Source organism: Xiphophorus couchianus, chromosome 24, assembly GCF_001444195.1.
Source record: "Xiphophorus couchianus chromosome 24, X_couchianus-1.0, whole genome shotgun sequence".
NCBI classification, from domain to species: domain Eukaryota; kingdom Metazoa; phylum Chordata; class Actinopteri; order Cyprinodontiformes; family Poeciliidae; genus Xiphophorus; species Xiphophorus couchianus.
In genome coordinates this window covers 20,274,417-20,289,903 of record NC_040251.1, presented here as the reverse complement: position 1 = coordinate 20,289,903, position 15,487 = coordinate 20,274,417, and the positions used below count along the sequence as shown (strand labels likewise).

The 15,487-nt window shown below is 44.5% G+C and overlaps 1 protein-coding gene across 1 annotated transcript; it reads right to left on the bottom strand.

Annotated features, from left to right (window-relative positions):
- Positions 1–1,634: 1,634 nt before the first annotated feature.
- On the bottom strand, positions 1,635–11,827 carry hmgb2b (high mobility group box 2b). Its single transcript, XM_028010760.1, has 5 exons — positions 11,669–11,827; positions 9,343–9,500; positions 3,527–3,678; positions 3,160–3,334; positions 1,635–3,092 (listed from the first exon to the last, which is right to left on the bottom strand). Exons 2-5 carry the CDS (start codon positions 9,490–9,492, stop codon positions 2,967–2,969), a joined length of 603 nt encoding a protein of 200 aa, XP_027866561.1. The 5' UTR covers positions 9,493–9,500; positions 11,669–11,827; the 3' UTR covers positions 1,635–2,966.
- Positions 11,828–15,487: the final 3,660 nt, after the last annotated feature.

The window sequence follows — 15,487 nt, the reverse complement described above, 5'->3', positions numbered from 1 at the left end:
TTTTCTGGGTGGTTCATAAAGAGGCAGAGCCTCAGAGCTTCCTGACCTCTGACCCTAAACTGGTTCTGAAACTTTTTTCCCTAACAAATTCATTATTAAACAATAGAAAAAGTTTAAACAGAGAAAATGAGATGAATAAAAGATTAAGAAAAGAAAAAACAGATTTCCTCCAGAGTTGATGAAGGTTTATGGTTTTCTATGAGTTTTTAATTCTTCATTCTCAAAGATTCACAGGTTTCTGGTTTTTATGATTCAGAGACAAAAAGTTTTAACTGATAAACTTTAATCTGGATTTAATAAACCTGGTGGATAAAATCTTCCCTATAATGATAAAGATAATAATTATCAAATCATTTCATCAGATTTTTGTGATAAAACCATAAATAATGTTTTTCTATTTTCAAACTTTATTAATTTTAATTTATTATTTTATATTTTGGTGAAATCAGTTCAGCTATTTAATGAGATCTATAATCAGTTTGTTTCGGTTCTGGTTCTGAATTGGGTTTCGGTTCGTTTGAATCTCTGATCTCAGAGAAACTTCAGGACTAACCGGGTCATGATTTGACCATTTGGACCGGGCCTCAGGGTTCTGGACTTCTGGGTCAGAACCGACCAGGGAAACACTGCTGAGCTTGTTTTAGCAGAACCGGGAGGTTCTGAACATGGAGGTCCATCCTGGAGGGAACAGCAGAACCTGATCAGAAGGTTCTGGTGAACCGAACCTCTCCAACCCGGTCATCAGGAGCTTCCAGCTGCTAGAGATCCAATCAGAACTTGACCTGCTGTCCAGAACCGGGGGTCCAACATGTGGTACTGGAGGCACCAGAACTCCAGGAAAGTACCGGTCTGGACCAGCAGAACCGTGGGGTCAAAGGTCAGCTCTGCTGCTGAAGTGAACCTTTGTTTTTTTTTTACCCCTCCAGGGGGTATTTTGTGGCTCTAGTGCCCTTTATATGACAGCAGGCTGACAGGAAGGAGAGGAGGGAAGACATGCGGCAAATGTCGTCGGGTCCGGGAGTCGAACCCGCGACGGCCGCGTCGAGGACTCAAGGCCTCCAAATACAGGTCGCGCTAACCGCTACGCCACCACGGCACGCCCAAAGGCGTGCCGTGGTTTGATAGGACCTGCTGGTATCGCCCATTATTACCTGGTACCACCTGGTTCTGGTCCGGTTCCTAGAACCCGTCCTCTTCAGTAACCCTGGATGGATCTGGACCTGTCAGAAGTTTTTCTCTCCATCTGAGTAAAACATCTGTAGAATCGCTTCAGAACCTCAGATGGTTCTGACCAGTTCTGGTCTTCCCAGAGCTGTTGGCCTGGTTCTGGTTCTCCACCTGAGGGTCGGACCACTCAGAGCTTCTGGACCTCCGATTCTCTAAGATTCTGATCCATACAGGAGGTCTGTTACGCTCCAGAACCAGAGACTGAGCAGACCCGGGTTGATGGAGCAAGGTTCTGGTTCTGATCCGTAAAGAAGAAACCATAAACCGGAACCCTCTGATGTTCTGGAGCTTCTTCTCTGGACCAGAACCACTGGGCGGCCCAAAACGGTTCTGGTAGCAGCAGTTTCCCATGGAGCAACCTGATTGGTCGGTGTGGTCATGTGACCAGGAAGTGAGTCAGACGCAGCAGCAGTTGGTAGTTTTATTATAAAAGCTGCAGTTTCTACTGACAGAAAGAAAAACACGGAGGGGGGGGGGGGGGGGTAACCATGGTAACAGTGAGGGGGGAGGGGCTACTGTTGGACAGTTTAACACACACACACAGTTCTCACACACGCAGTAACGCTCTGAGGACCCGGTGTGTGTTTCAGAGTCAGACGAGTCAGAAGGTTTAAACTCAGTGGATCTCAGCGGGTCGGCTGGAACCGGGTCAGAACTCCAGTCAGAACTCAGTGATGGTGGGTCAGAGTTCGTCTTATAATCCAGAGAAGAAACCATGAACCAGAACCCTCTGAGGTTCTGGAGCCTGGTTCAATTCTCATCCTGTAGTTGTGTCTATTCCTGGGCTCCCTGAGCTCCAGGCAGGGATCCACCAGGGGATCCACCGGTGCCTGGCAGCCAGAGCAGCTGCAGCTACTAGTTAGTAGCTCCTACCTAGTAGCTCCTCCAGCAGCTCTGATCTCCATCAGTGACTCAGTGAAGTTCTGGATCCTCTGGATGAAGATCAGTCCAGGTACAGAACCATGTATCTAACTGGACCCTGGTTCTGACCCGGGTCAGGACTCTGAGCCGCTCCGTGTGTCTAACAGGAACCAGACCTGAGTTCATGACCAGAACCGATCTGGATCAGATCAGGCTGTGGTTCTGCTAGAGGTCAGAGGTCACACAGACCTCAGAATTACAGAGGGAAGCTGGGAGGAGCCGCTGGTTACCATGGTAACTGGGTCAGCTAGTCAACAGGTCATCCTGACCCCATGGAACCGGGTCGCACAAAAGGTTCTAACCATGTTGATCAACCATTTGGTTCTGGTTCCTGGTTTACAGCGGCCCGGTTCTGGTGAAGCAGAACCATGTTGGGCTTTCTGAGGCCACTGATTGGTCAGATACCATGGCAACACCCATACCGGACCCACAGGAGTCATTCAGACTGACCCGGTTCTGATGATGCAAGGCGCCGCCTGCTGGAGGAGAAATGGTACTGCTGGACATCTGGATCTGAGACGGGTCACAGAACCAGAACCAGAACTGATCTGGATCATCAACACCTGAGGGATAAACCCAGCTGGCTCAGAACCAGATCCAGTCAGACCAATGGGTCGGGAACAGAACAGAGGTTCTGGACCCGATCGAGCTGTCCTCCATCAGAACCAGTCCGTACGGTCTAATAGGACCCGACTGGTACCGGTCCGGTCTCTGAACCAGACGGTGTTCTGTCACCTGAACTCGTCTGTCTGATTGGACCGGTCTCTGGCCCGGTACCGGTCCGGTCTCTGAAACACACCCCGTCCTCCTCAGTCTCTCTACTCGTCGTCTTCCTCATCTTCATCGTCTTCCTCTCCCTCCTCATCCTCCTCTTCCTCGCCGCCCTGAGCTGAAGAGTCCGGGTTCCTGGCGAAGGTTCCCCCACCGCGGTACGCCACCATGTCCTGCAGGCAGAGGGTAGAGGTTAGAGGTCAGGGTTCCCCCTGGTTCTGGTTCCGGTCCGGTCCTCACCCGGTCGTACTTCTCCCTCAGCTTCTGGGCCTTCTCCTCGTACGGCAGCTTCTCAGTCTGGCCCAGTTTGCTCCACATCTCTCCCAGTTTCTTGGCGCAGTCGCCGATGGACAGACCCGGGTACTGCTGCTTCACACTGGGCCGGTACTCGCTGCAGAACACGAAGAACGCCGACCTGATGGGACAGAGGGGGGTTAGAGGGGAACCAGGACCAGGACCAGAGGGAGAGGTCCAATTAGAGAGACCCAACCAGAACAAGAACCAACCACCAGGAGGTCTGGTCTCCTCCAGCAGTGAATCTGAGGTTCTGGTCCAGTCCTCTGCTATTGGACCAACAGAACCAGCAGGTCTCCCTGCAGATACTCACGGCGGCCTCTTGGGGGCGTTGGGGTCTTTCCTCTTGCGGCCTCTCTTGCCGAAGCCTTTGGGCGGGACGTAGTCCCTCATCTCCCGGTTGTAGCGGACCTTGTCGGCCTTCGCCATGTCCTCAAAACGCTTCTTCTCACCGGGGGACAGCGCCTGGACGAGAGAACAAGGTGGGACCAACTGGAGGACAGAGGACCTGGCAGGACACCAACAGGAAGTTATCTGTCTCTAGATGCTTCCTGTCTCTGAGGTCAGATCTCCATCAGCTGTTTTAATCCCAGACTCACTGGGAGGAACTGAGACTGGAACAGAAGAGTCCAGATGTCCATGAATGCACCATGTCAGGAGGAACATGATGGTTCTGGACGGGATGGTGGTCCAGATCATCTTTCTATCATCACTGATCCTGAGTCCAACAGCAGATTGATTATTACCTATAATTAATTAATGAGGACTGATCAGCTTCAGTTCCTCTGATGGAATCAACATCTCATTAATATTAATATTAATAAATATCTGGTTCCTGTAGGATGGAACCAGACCAATTCGGTATCCAGGGCCGGCCCAAGGCACAAGCAAATTAAGCAGCAGCTTAGGGCCCCAGGGCCACCAAGGGGCCCCCTCAGTGGAGCTGATTTTAAAAAATGTTTTAGTAATAATTTAATGTCATTATAATATAAAAAACACACAATTTCACTATGAACTGATTTGTTTTACAATAATATATATTTGATAATGTATGTAGAAATCTTTATTTTATGGATAAAAAGAAAAAACAAATAAATTGCTCCTGAGACCCCCTGGTGGCCGCGGTAGGTACCGCACTCTTCCCTGGTACCATTAGCTGCCAGTCAGAACATCCAAAGGTCCAAAGCTCCGGTCAGAAGTTAAGTTAGCAAAACTATGTTTCAGAAAAGGAGAAAAGAAAGAGGAAGAATAAAACAAGCCAAGACAAATGTTTGTTTTAATGAGCCTTGGTAATGTTTTTAAAAAAGATTAGTAAAGCTGCTAACAGAACATTAGCTTGATAGCGACCTGGACCGGTCCAGTTCAGCAGTAAACATTTATGCTAGAGTTTAAACTTTAAATGTGTTGATTCTCATGGTGGCTCTGGATGTTTCTGAGCTATTTTGGCTTCAAACCGTTTTTAATAAGAATAATTAAAACTTGTCAATGTTTGACATTGTTAGCTAAATGTTTTTCCGTCAGGCTACAAGCTGCTACATGATGAGCTGCTCTATGTTGTTTGCTGCTGAGCAAAATCATTTAGTGGCTAAAAACATTATTTTTACATCAACTTCTAAGTTATGAGAAACTTCTGTTAAAATCATTTGAAGGCTCAGAATCAGTCCGGTACCGGTACCGGTCCACATTCTCAGGGGAGAAAGACTCACCTGGTATAAATTACATTTTAGCTGTTGGAGTAACGCTTAAGAGAAATGAATTTAATCAAAGAATGTCATGAATATGTGTAGAGCTGCACCGATTGCAGTTTTCTGGCCGATCCCTGGTTACCGATCTTTAAAAGCCTGACCTGCTGATTTAGATTTTGGCTGATATGAATTTTTTTTGTCTGAAATGTTGCTAAATGTAGCAAGAAAGTCACTGAGTTGGTAACAATGGGGTGAATATTGTTAGCTGTAAACGTTCAGACCTGGTGGGTCGGTCTGTCAGTTAAACGTCTCACTGCAGAGCAGAATAGAATAAAATTCAACTTTATTGCACTGTCACAAGTACAAGCAACGAGATGTAGTTTGCATCTATCCAGAAGTGCTCTACGAGATATAAATATTTATTTACAGATGTACAAGACTATGTATGTATGGACTATAAGGGGTTATAGCAAGAGATATAGATATTGTGTATATATATAAATATGGGAGCTATATGCATACATTATACAAGAGGACAGAGATGATTTATAAACCTTTGCTGATCAGATCAGGGGATAAAATCAGCTTCACATATTAGCTGGGAGGAAATCGGCTCCCAGAAATCAACTGGTCGATAAACCAGTTGGCCAATAAATGTATCTATTATACATGTATATAATGTGAACAGCACAGCTAGAGATGCAATAAGTTTATAGCAGGCGTGTGAATGATCTAATGATCAGACTGCTGACTGCAGCCGGTCCACACTGTTGGAACTAGAGGGCCCCAAAACCACATTTGGCTCAGGGCCCCATGGAGGCTTGGGCCGGCCCTGCCGATATCCAGTATCTGGGAATCGGGTCGATACTCAATGGTACCCGTTTTTGGTAATTTTGCGTGTATAGCTTTTTAATAATAATTACTATTTTTATTATTTAACATTTATTTTTCATTATATAAATTTAAACATATCAAGACAACATCCAAGTTTTTCTATTGTAACATCACAGCAGTTTTTTTTTTGTTTTTTTTTACCCCTCCAGGGGTATTTTGTGGCTCTAGTGCCCCTTATATGACAGCAGGCTGACAGGAAACAGGGAAGGAGAGGGAGGAAGACATGCGGCAAATATTGTCGGGTCCGGGAGTCGAACCCGCGACGGCCGCGTCAAGGACTCAAGGCCTCCAAATATGGGTCGCGCTAACCGCTACGCCACCACGGCACGCCCGTAACATCACAGCAGTTTAACAGATTTCTTTAAAGATCAAACTCAGCAGAGTAACACAGGGTTTTGTGTTTCTGCACAAATTAAAATCCATGTATTCCTGTCATTCACTTGCAAACATCGCTGTTTATCACCAAATGTATCAAACTTTGTTTGTCCATGTTGCTGGCTACAGATGAAGAGTCGACATGCTAACAGAGGCTAACTCAGTTATAAGTCTGAGGTTGTTGAAAATTGTGCATCATCAGCCTTAAGAAAAATCTTGTTCTTAACCCCTTAAATCAGTGGTCCCCAACCGCCGGGCCACCAATTGGTACCTGGCCGCGCAAGAAATAATGAACTACTTCCGGATCTTTTATTTTGAAAATCCAAACCGGATTTTACCAGTTACGTCAAAACAACATCGGAGTACAGCAGGCATGTCCAAAGTCCGGCCCGAGGGCCAATCACGGCCCGCGGTCAGATTTCATACGGCCCGCAGCTTGGGTTTTATAATGTATTATTTATGGCCCGCCTGCACTGTGAAACAGAATAAATAAATCATAAAACTTGAAACTGTAATTCCTCCTTTCACCAAATGGTGGCAGCACCACTTTAATACTATCAGTCTCTGCCTCCGTGCAGCGAACCGCTCTCCGCTCATTTCTGCCATGGCCACTGCAAAGAAAACAAGTTTACAGTGAGGGCCGCCGCTTTCAAGAGAGAACAGTGTGGCACTGAGAGTTGAGGACATGAAACTGAGTATTTTGAACGGTAACGTCTGTCACTATCAGCAGTGAAGAGCCAAAAGAACATTTATGCACCTGGATTTATGGCACTTATCTTTATTAAACTCTTGAGTAAGATTTGGTTATGAACCTGTAGATATAGTAAATGACGAGCAAAATTCACTTGTTCTAAGATTTAATAATAACAGACAACTTTGCATTACTTTAACTCCTGTTTAAAATGTTCTTGAGGCAAAGATATTTTTAAACTCATGTAAATTTAAGGTATTTCATACAGTTTGTTCAATGTTATCTGACTCTCCAGATATGAAAGAAAGGCAGAATTTGGGTTTTTAGAGTTGTTCTCATTTGCCTGAGTGGCTTATATTTGTTTTTGTTTTTTTTGTCATTTGAAAAATAAAGATAATTGTGACAATGAAAATTGTTTTATAACAGTGTGTGAAACTTTTGTAGTTAAAAAATGTCCGAACAAACTATTGGCCCCCGGGCATCTTCACTTGATCAAATCTGGCCCTCTTTGCAAAAAGTTTGGACACCCCTGGAGTACAGTGAACCCTCGCTATTTCGTGGTCTCGCTGCTTCACGGATTTGCATCGTGCATTGTGTTCTGCATATAATATGTAACGTAATCCCCGCAAAATACGAGGGTTCACTGTACTGCGCGCGCACCCCCGGTCTGCAGCAAAATTGCGAAGGGAAGGTCGGGGATCGCTGCCTTAAATCACCAAAAACAGCTGAGAAGGTAAACCCAAATTAAATCAGCTGCTGATCCTGAACAATTTGGAGTTCATGCAAAAGCTTGGTCTCTTCATGAAGATGACAAGATACATTTTCTATTTTTGCTGTCAAAAATACTTGAACTGTAAGTAGTTTGTAGCTATTATGTTTGTAACACAAAAGAAATTGAAGAATTTTGCTTCACCCAGATTTTTCATTTTTATTTCTTATAAATGCACATTGAGTGTTGAATGTATGGAATAGGAAATATAATAAATCTGTAGAATAAAGTTTTCTGCTTGTGGATTTCAAGACTGATCAAACTAGCCCAAAAAAGAAATGTCATTTTGGACATGTTTTATTTTACAGATGTTGTCCCAGTGGCCATTTGGAGCATCTATTTGGAGTCTCCAAATGTGACACTTGGACAACATCTATATACAAACTGCTAATGACTGTAACTCCTCAGTGCTTCAACATACAGTCACCAATGAGGCTGTAATGAAAGATAACGACCAGCAGAATCCTATGGTAGACACAACATTACTGATAGTGGAAATTACTTATAATTATATAAATGAAATAGTATATCTGGGGGTAAGAGGGTTACCGTGCAGTCAGACCCCCCCCCCCAGTGATATGCTAGCCCCCCCAATGAGCACAACTAGCATCGCATTTAGAAAAGTGGAGCCAGACTTCTCAGTGTTTTCCACCAGCTATACTTTGTTTAGTGAACCAGCAGCTGCTGACATCATTACTCCTGTGCTGCGTTCAGGACGAGCATGGAAAATCCCCACTCTTCCTCCATACGGTCACAGGTTCCTGTGATGTCAGACATGTTTACTTCCTGCTGGATCAGAAACTGATCAATCAGCTGAATGATCCTTATCAATGAACATGATCACCTGATCAGAGTCTGACCTGCAGGTCGCTGATTGATCTAATGACTAAAACAGGAAGAGGAAACAGGAAGAGGAAACTCGCTGCAGGTTCTTGGAACCAGGCAGAAAATAAACATTGATGTTATTAAAGCAATATTGATCTGATCAGAATAAACTGATCAGCTGCTGATGCTCTGATTCAGACCCAACATGGAGGAGTTCACGTCATCAGAACCTGATCCTGGTTCTGACCCGACTGATGAGGTTCTGTAGTTTACAGAACAACGACACCTGAACGCCTCACTGACCAGAGGATGATGCTGCCACCACCTGGTTGACTCCCAGCAGGATCAACATGTGGAGAATAAAACATCTGGATTTATTTTACTGAAATTAATCTCAGATCATCTACATGAAAAACCAAAAATCATTTCTGAACTAATAATTCAATATCTAAATTATTTCTAACTCATGAATGACTTTATCATCCCATAATGTTGAACCATGTGACTGATTCTGTGACCTTTGACCTTTCACAAAGTGAGTCACCTCAACAAGATTCAAGAACCTGGAACTGATTCTTCCTACTGAACCTGAAAACATCTGAACTAACAGTTTATAAAGGTTTTAACTAGACTGTCCTCACATTGGACACAAAGATGGAGGACGACCTCCGTCTCTGTCCACCAGACTGCAGACTGTCTGGTCCGCCAGGAATGTCCAGAATGTTCTCTGGACATTCTGGAGTCCAGACAATGTCAGAGGGAGCTGCACTGTGTTTCTGTAGATCTACAGAAAGAATATGTCCCTCCTATCATCCCCCGTTCCGTCCAACTGTCCCTCTCTCTCATCCCATCCCCCCGTCTGTCCCCCTGTCCATCCCGGCGTCTCTGACCTTCCACCTCTCGGAACATTTCTTGGAGAACTCGGCGAAGTTGACCGACTGCTCGGGGTTTTTCTTGCGGTGTTCCTCTCGACACGTCTGGACGAAGAAGGCGTAGGCCGACGTCTTCCCCTTCGGCTTGTTGACATCTTTACGCATCATGATGGCGCCTGAGGAAGAGGAGGAGGAAGAGGAGAGCAGCTCTAGTAGAATCAGATGTCTCCATCAGTAGAGATGAGTCCAACATGGAGACATCTTCATTACTGTTCAGCCTCTAAAACAATTTATTAATAGAATTATTATCATATTAATATAAACCTGACATTATTTTCTCCTGCAGAACAAATCTGATGACAGTAAATTCTACAGAGCTAATAATAATTAGCTCATTATTAATTTATTATTAATGGATTAGACTGGAGAGTTTATGATCCATGATGAGGTGAGACAGGAATCTCCAGGGCTGTGATGTTTGCAGCTGACATTGTGATCTGTGGTGAGAGCAAAGGAAAATATGGAGAGATGGAGGCTTAACCTGGAATGGAGAGGAATGAAGAATAGCTGTAGCAAGACAGAATAAATAACCAGAGAGCCGAGTGGAGACATGAGGTTACAGGAAACAGAAATAAGAAAGGTGAAAGATTTTAAGTGCTTTGGGTCAACAGTCCAGAACAACAGCAAGTGGAAAAGAAGTGAAGAAACGTGTCTAAGCAGAGTGGAGAAAAGTGTCAGGTGTGAAAGAGTATCAGTGAGAATGAAAGAAAAGGTGAACAACACGGTGGTGAGACAGCAATGCTGCTTGGTTTAGAGACAGTGGCAGTGATGAAGAGGCAGAGATGAAGATGTTCAGGTTCTGTTTAGGAACAACAAGGATGGATAAAATCAGAAATGAAACATCAGAGCAACAGCTCAGATGTTTAGGAGATAAAGTCAGAGAAGCCAGACTGAGAGTTTGGACCTGGACAGAGGAGAGACGGTGAAGACATCGGTAGGAGGAAGCTGAGGATGAACCTGGAAAGAGACTTGGAGGAAAACCAGAGATTTATGGATGGAGTGAAAGAGACATGAAGGTGGTTGGAGTGAGAAAAGAAGATGAGGAAGTAAAGATTACATGGAGACGGATGAGTCGCTGTGGCGACCGCAAAAGGAAAAAAGCCTGAAGGAAGATTTAATAACTGTGTTACACTGAAACTAGTCCTGACTTCCTGTGTAACCTCTGGTTGGATCCTGGTTCTGTCTGGATTAAAATGATCTATTTATTTTACTAAAAACCCTAATTTAACTATTTAATCCAACCTGAGCAGATTAATATGACAGGTCCTTTAATCTGATCTGTTTCCAGTTATTTCTGTTTCAAAGATAAATATTTAACTGATATTTGGTTATAATTAATAACCGATCAGGACTTTCTTTAAGATGTCAGTATTAATCTAATAATTTAATTAATAAATCCTTCATGTAAATTAAACAGGGTTCTCCTCTCCGGACATCAGTCCCGGGTCCATCCGGTTCTGCTCCACCGAGGCTCGGTTCTGTTCAACGGCCTCCCTCGGCTCTCTGCGGCTCTCCGGGACAAAGAACCCGGCCACAGGATCCATTTCTCCGCGTTGGAGCCGGTTTGAAGCCCCCTAGCTCTCCGGTTCTCCGCTTGCAGAGACCCGGTTCTCCTCCGGGACAGGGTTGTGGTACCGGTACCGGGTGAACCTCCGGCTCCTTCCCCCAGTCTCCTCCTGTCCGCAGCGGCTAGCCTGGCCGAGCTAACATGAAGAACAATGGGCCACCATTTCCCGCCCTCTGCGCAGCGGCCCATCCCCCTCCGCGGGCCGGAGAACCGGACAGAAACGCTCTTTAATCGGTATAAACCAGCACCGCAGACCCGGGGGAAATATATTTAATTTAAATTTCATACAAAAAACGTTTTTATTTAACTTAACGCGTTCTGCAACGGAAACACCAAGACTCTGCAGCTGCTGCGCATTTTGAACGGAGGGCTCCGTCTACTTCCCGGAGAGGTCAGTGTCGTATGGAGGGGATACGGCTACTTCCTGGCATTTGTAGTGAGAAAAATGGGCGTTTCGTGTTTACAACCCCACACTGTGAACAGTTTCCTGCGTGGAAACACCACGGAGCTCAGGTTGGAGGCCTGGGACAGTCGCCCCGGTCTGACCGAAGCAGCAGCCATTTTAAAAGCATTTCTCAGCCTTTTATCCGCTAAAAGGCTCAGAAATGCAATTTGCGGCATTTGTCAGCCGCAAACAGGCTGAGAATCAGAGCCCGTCTCCAGGCAGAATCTAACCTGAACCGGTTCGGCTGAGGCGGGACGGACATGGATACTCACACGGTAGGAGGCCCGGAACAAGGGGACTAAGACCGGATCTCTGGGCTTTCTGGGTCTCGGTTCGGGTTGTTGTTGTTTTGGGGATGAATCTGCGACTGGAGCGGTCGGTTCACTTTCAAACTGGATCGAACTGAGACTAAGCCACGCCCTCTTGAACCGCCCCCATTCGGTACTTTCATGTAGGGGGCGGGACCTAAGGCCATACATCTGGGAGGAGAGCTGCTCTATTGGAGGAGAGTTTTTAAGTCCTCGCCGCTGATTGGTGAACAGGACGGCTACTCCGTATCAGACCCCGCCCACTAACCACTGTTAACATCGGGACGGTGAACGTGCACTTCCTGCTGGGCGGGGCTTCTTCCATGTCGCTCCTTCCAGGAGGAAAACCTGCGGTAAGAGATTATGCTGCGGAGCGATGAAAACAACTCCAGTCTCGGCTCTACAGGGTGAGATGCCAATGAAGATTAGAAGAGAACAAATAGCAGTAATATATTGGGCGAATATTAAAGGTCATAGCAAAAATTATCCTCCATATTTAACACTAAAACCTTGTCAGGAAAAAGAAAAGAAAAGGAAATACAAATAGTTTTGGATGGGTAATTTTAAATAAAATAAAATAAATTGGGATTGATAAAGTTCAAATTAGTTTGGTAGTTGCCTCTCCTGCCATCCCACCATGGGTATTAGAACAGGCTGAAGTTGACTTAAAATTATTGGAAAAGGGAAGAGAGATGGAAAAGAATGAAGTGGAAAATTATATTAGTAAAGAATATTCAAAGTATATCCAAGTATATACAGACGCTTCAAAAATGTCAAATAATCAAGTAGGGATAGTGTTGGGTCTAAATACCTATTAAACAAAACAGGAAAGACAAGAGAGTTAAATTCTTTTGTACTCGCGAGGAGAGCAGACAGAGAGATGCTTTCAGTTACAAATCTCCAACCGCTCTGAAAACACATCTCCCGCTCCCTCTATTTTATTGCTTTTTAGGGGACCCTCTTACACTGAGCGCTTTAACTCTCAAAGGGAGGGGAAAACAATTTATCACATTGTTGCAGCGCTAATGACATTTACTATTAGACACATGTTATCTACACTCTAAATCTTTCTGCTCCAGTCGAGTACCAGACACGGCGTCGAGTACCACAGGAGAGCAGACAGAGTTGTCTCCGCTATCTCCATGAAGGCTTCACTGCTCTCTTTCTCAAAGAGGTCACAGGAAGGAATCATAATTATTCAACACACAGAGACATTACTTAGAATAGAGGAAAAAGAGAAAAAGCATATAATTAAACATTATCTAAATGTTACTACAAAGCTACATGATACAACGAATATTTGATAATTACTAAAAATACAATTTATCCAACAGATAGCATTTGTTGCTCCAGATTTAAATGTTATGGAAAACAAAAGAATTAGTGATAAACTAACAGTGTATACAGGCGAATTAATGGCAATTTTAATAGCCTTAGAATGGATAGAGGGAATAGGAAGAGGAAAGTTTGTAATTTGTTCAGATTCTAGTAGTGCATTAATTAGTATACAAGGAATGAAATCGGAAGTTAGGCAAGATATTATAGAGGATATAGTTCAGATAATTTTCAGGATTAAGACGAAAGGATCTCAGATTAAATTAATTTGGATTCCTGCTCATATTGGTATTGTAGGAAATGAATTGGCAGATAATTTTGCTAAGAGAGCCTCTAATAAGGAAATTGTTGAGTTAAATATTAAAATAAGTAGAAATGAGATAAAAAGTGTTGTTAAGCAGTATATGAAGGGAAAATGGCAAGAACAGTGGGATAGAGGAGAAAAAGGGAGATTTTATTATAAAATTCAAAAAAGAGTTGGGGGGTATAGAAAAGGTAATAGGAATAGAAGGGATGAAGATATTATTTCTAGAATCAGATTTGGGCACACAAGGTTAAATAGTACTCTTAAGTTAATTAATAAACACAGTACAGGTTGTTGTGAGTATTGTGGAGAGATGGAAACAATACAGCATGTATTTTTAGAATGCAATAAGTATGTAAGGGAGAGAGAGATGTTGGTTAATGAGATGAATAATTGTAAATTAGATTTAGAAGAAATATTTCAGAAATCGTCAGGAGATATAATATTTGAGAGTATTTTTAGATTTCTAAGAAGGACGGGTATTATGGGGAGGTTATAAGCGTGTGATCCATACTCCAACCTGGAAGGTGGCGGTAATGCACCTGTAAGTTGTTTGCCAACCGCCATAAAACAAGAAGAAGAAGAACCTGCGTAAGTTTTCAATTTATGGGACTGAAGAACTGATGATCATGCGCGGTTTTTATTTCTTGAGTTGTGCTGGTTTTATTTAATAATTAGGCCGGGACTTCCGGTGTCATGGCGAACAGTGTGGCAGCATAGAAAAGAGGTCCTGCGTCGCTAGATATAAACCCCCCCTAATCCAAGGTTTAGCGCGTTAAAAGTTACTCTCTCGCAAGAAGAATGAGTGGGGATAAAAACAAGAAAGGACGAGTCCAGTCTCGGAACTCGGAAATGCGACACAAAAGCAAAACCTGCGGAGCACACACGGCGAGGAAGGAGAGAAGATGGCGGATGAGGCCTTGCCTGCTACAATTAGCTCACTAAGAAAGGTGGTGAGTGAAGTAATGGCGGAGGGCATGCAGGACCTCAAATCAGAAATGAAGAAGGAGTTAGCGCAATTGAGAATGAGCTTAAAGGAGGAAATTAAAGTCCTATTGAACGAGCTGACAAACGAAATAAATCAACTTGTTAGCGCCGCTATCAACAAGACCGAGGAGATGGGTAAGCATCTTGGAGAAATGGAGAAGAGCATGGCAGAGAAAGAGAGGTGGGACATTGGAGTGATGCTATTGTCCAGCTGCTAAATGACCAGAAATTACTTCGGGAGAAGATCAAGGATTTGGAAGGACGCTCACGCCGGAATAATTTGCGGGTATATGGCATCCCTGAAATTGCAGAAGGTACCTCAATGCAGAGGTATGTGGAAAACATGCTTAGAACTGAACTCGGGGACAGTTTGGATCTGGGCAGTGAGAAGAATCTGGGGATAGAGAGAGCCCACAGAGCGCTGGGTGCGCAGCCTCCAGTGGGGGCTCCATCTCGGTCCACGGTGGTGCGCTTCCTGAAATTTAACGTTAAAGAACAAATTCTCCGCGCGGTGTGGAAGAAGCCTATATATATACAAGAAAAACGCATATTCTTCGACCACAATTATGCTGAAAACATACAACTGAAGAGGAGAGAGTATGCTCCGGTTAAGAAAGCACTTAAAGAAAACGCTATCCGGTTCCAAACCCCGATGGCCAAAATGCGTGTGCACTTTGACTCCGGCGTGGTCATCTACAGCAGCGCGGAGGAGGCTGCGCTGGACCTAAGGAGACGTGGATTCACAGTGGGACCGGTGTCTGCAAACAGGTCCAAAGTCATCACAGCGGAGGCGATCAACAATCTTCTGTCAACGGATATAGTGGGACCACGACGCGTTGGGAGCGCGCCTGGCCTGAGAGAGAGCGCACGGGAAAAGCTGAAGGTGTTTCAGCGGCCAGGCAGAGAGGACGTTGCTATGGTGGAATAATCTTCCTTACCTCCACCGAAGAAACAATTGATCATCTTGCAGCGAGAGAAGCAGACCATCTGATTAGTACCAGTGTGTCACGGGGTGGCTGTCTCTGCGCAGGAGTATGGTGAGGACTGTGACCCCCTTCATAATTGGAGTAATGAAGAACCGATGCAGGTGACTCTTAGATTAGTTTTTTCAGTTTCCTTCCTTTAAGTAGGCAACTAGGCAGGGGCCCCACTTAGTG

What these genes read in the sequence shown, in the direction of transcription:
- hmgb2b (XM_028010760.1), bottom strand. Translation starts at nt 9,492, where the DNA reads ATGATGCGTAAAGATGTCAACAAGCCGAAGGGGAAGACGTCGGCCTAC. An exon ending in AATGTTCCGAGAGGTGGAAG is followed by an intron (nt 3,679 to 9,342) that starts GTCAGAGACGCC and finishes TCTCTCGTCCAG; the next exon opens with GCGCTGTCCCCCGGTGAGAA. An exon ending in TGAGGGAGAAGTACGACCGG is followed by an intron (nt 3,093 to 3,159) that starts GTGAGGACCGGA and finishes CTCTGCCTGCAG; the next exon opens with GACATGGTGGCGTACCGCGG.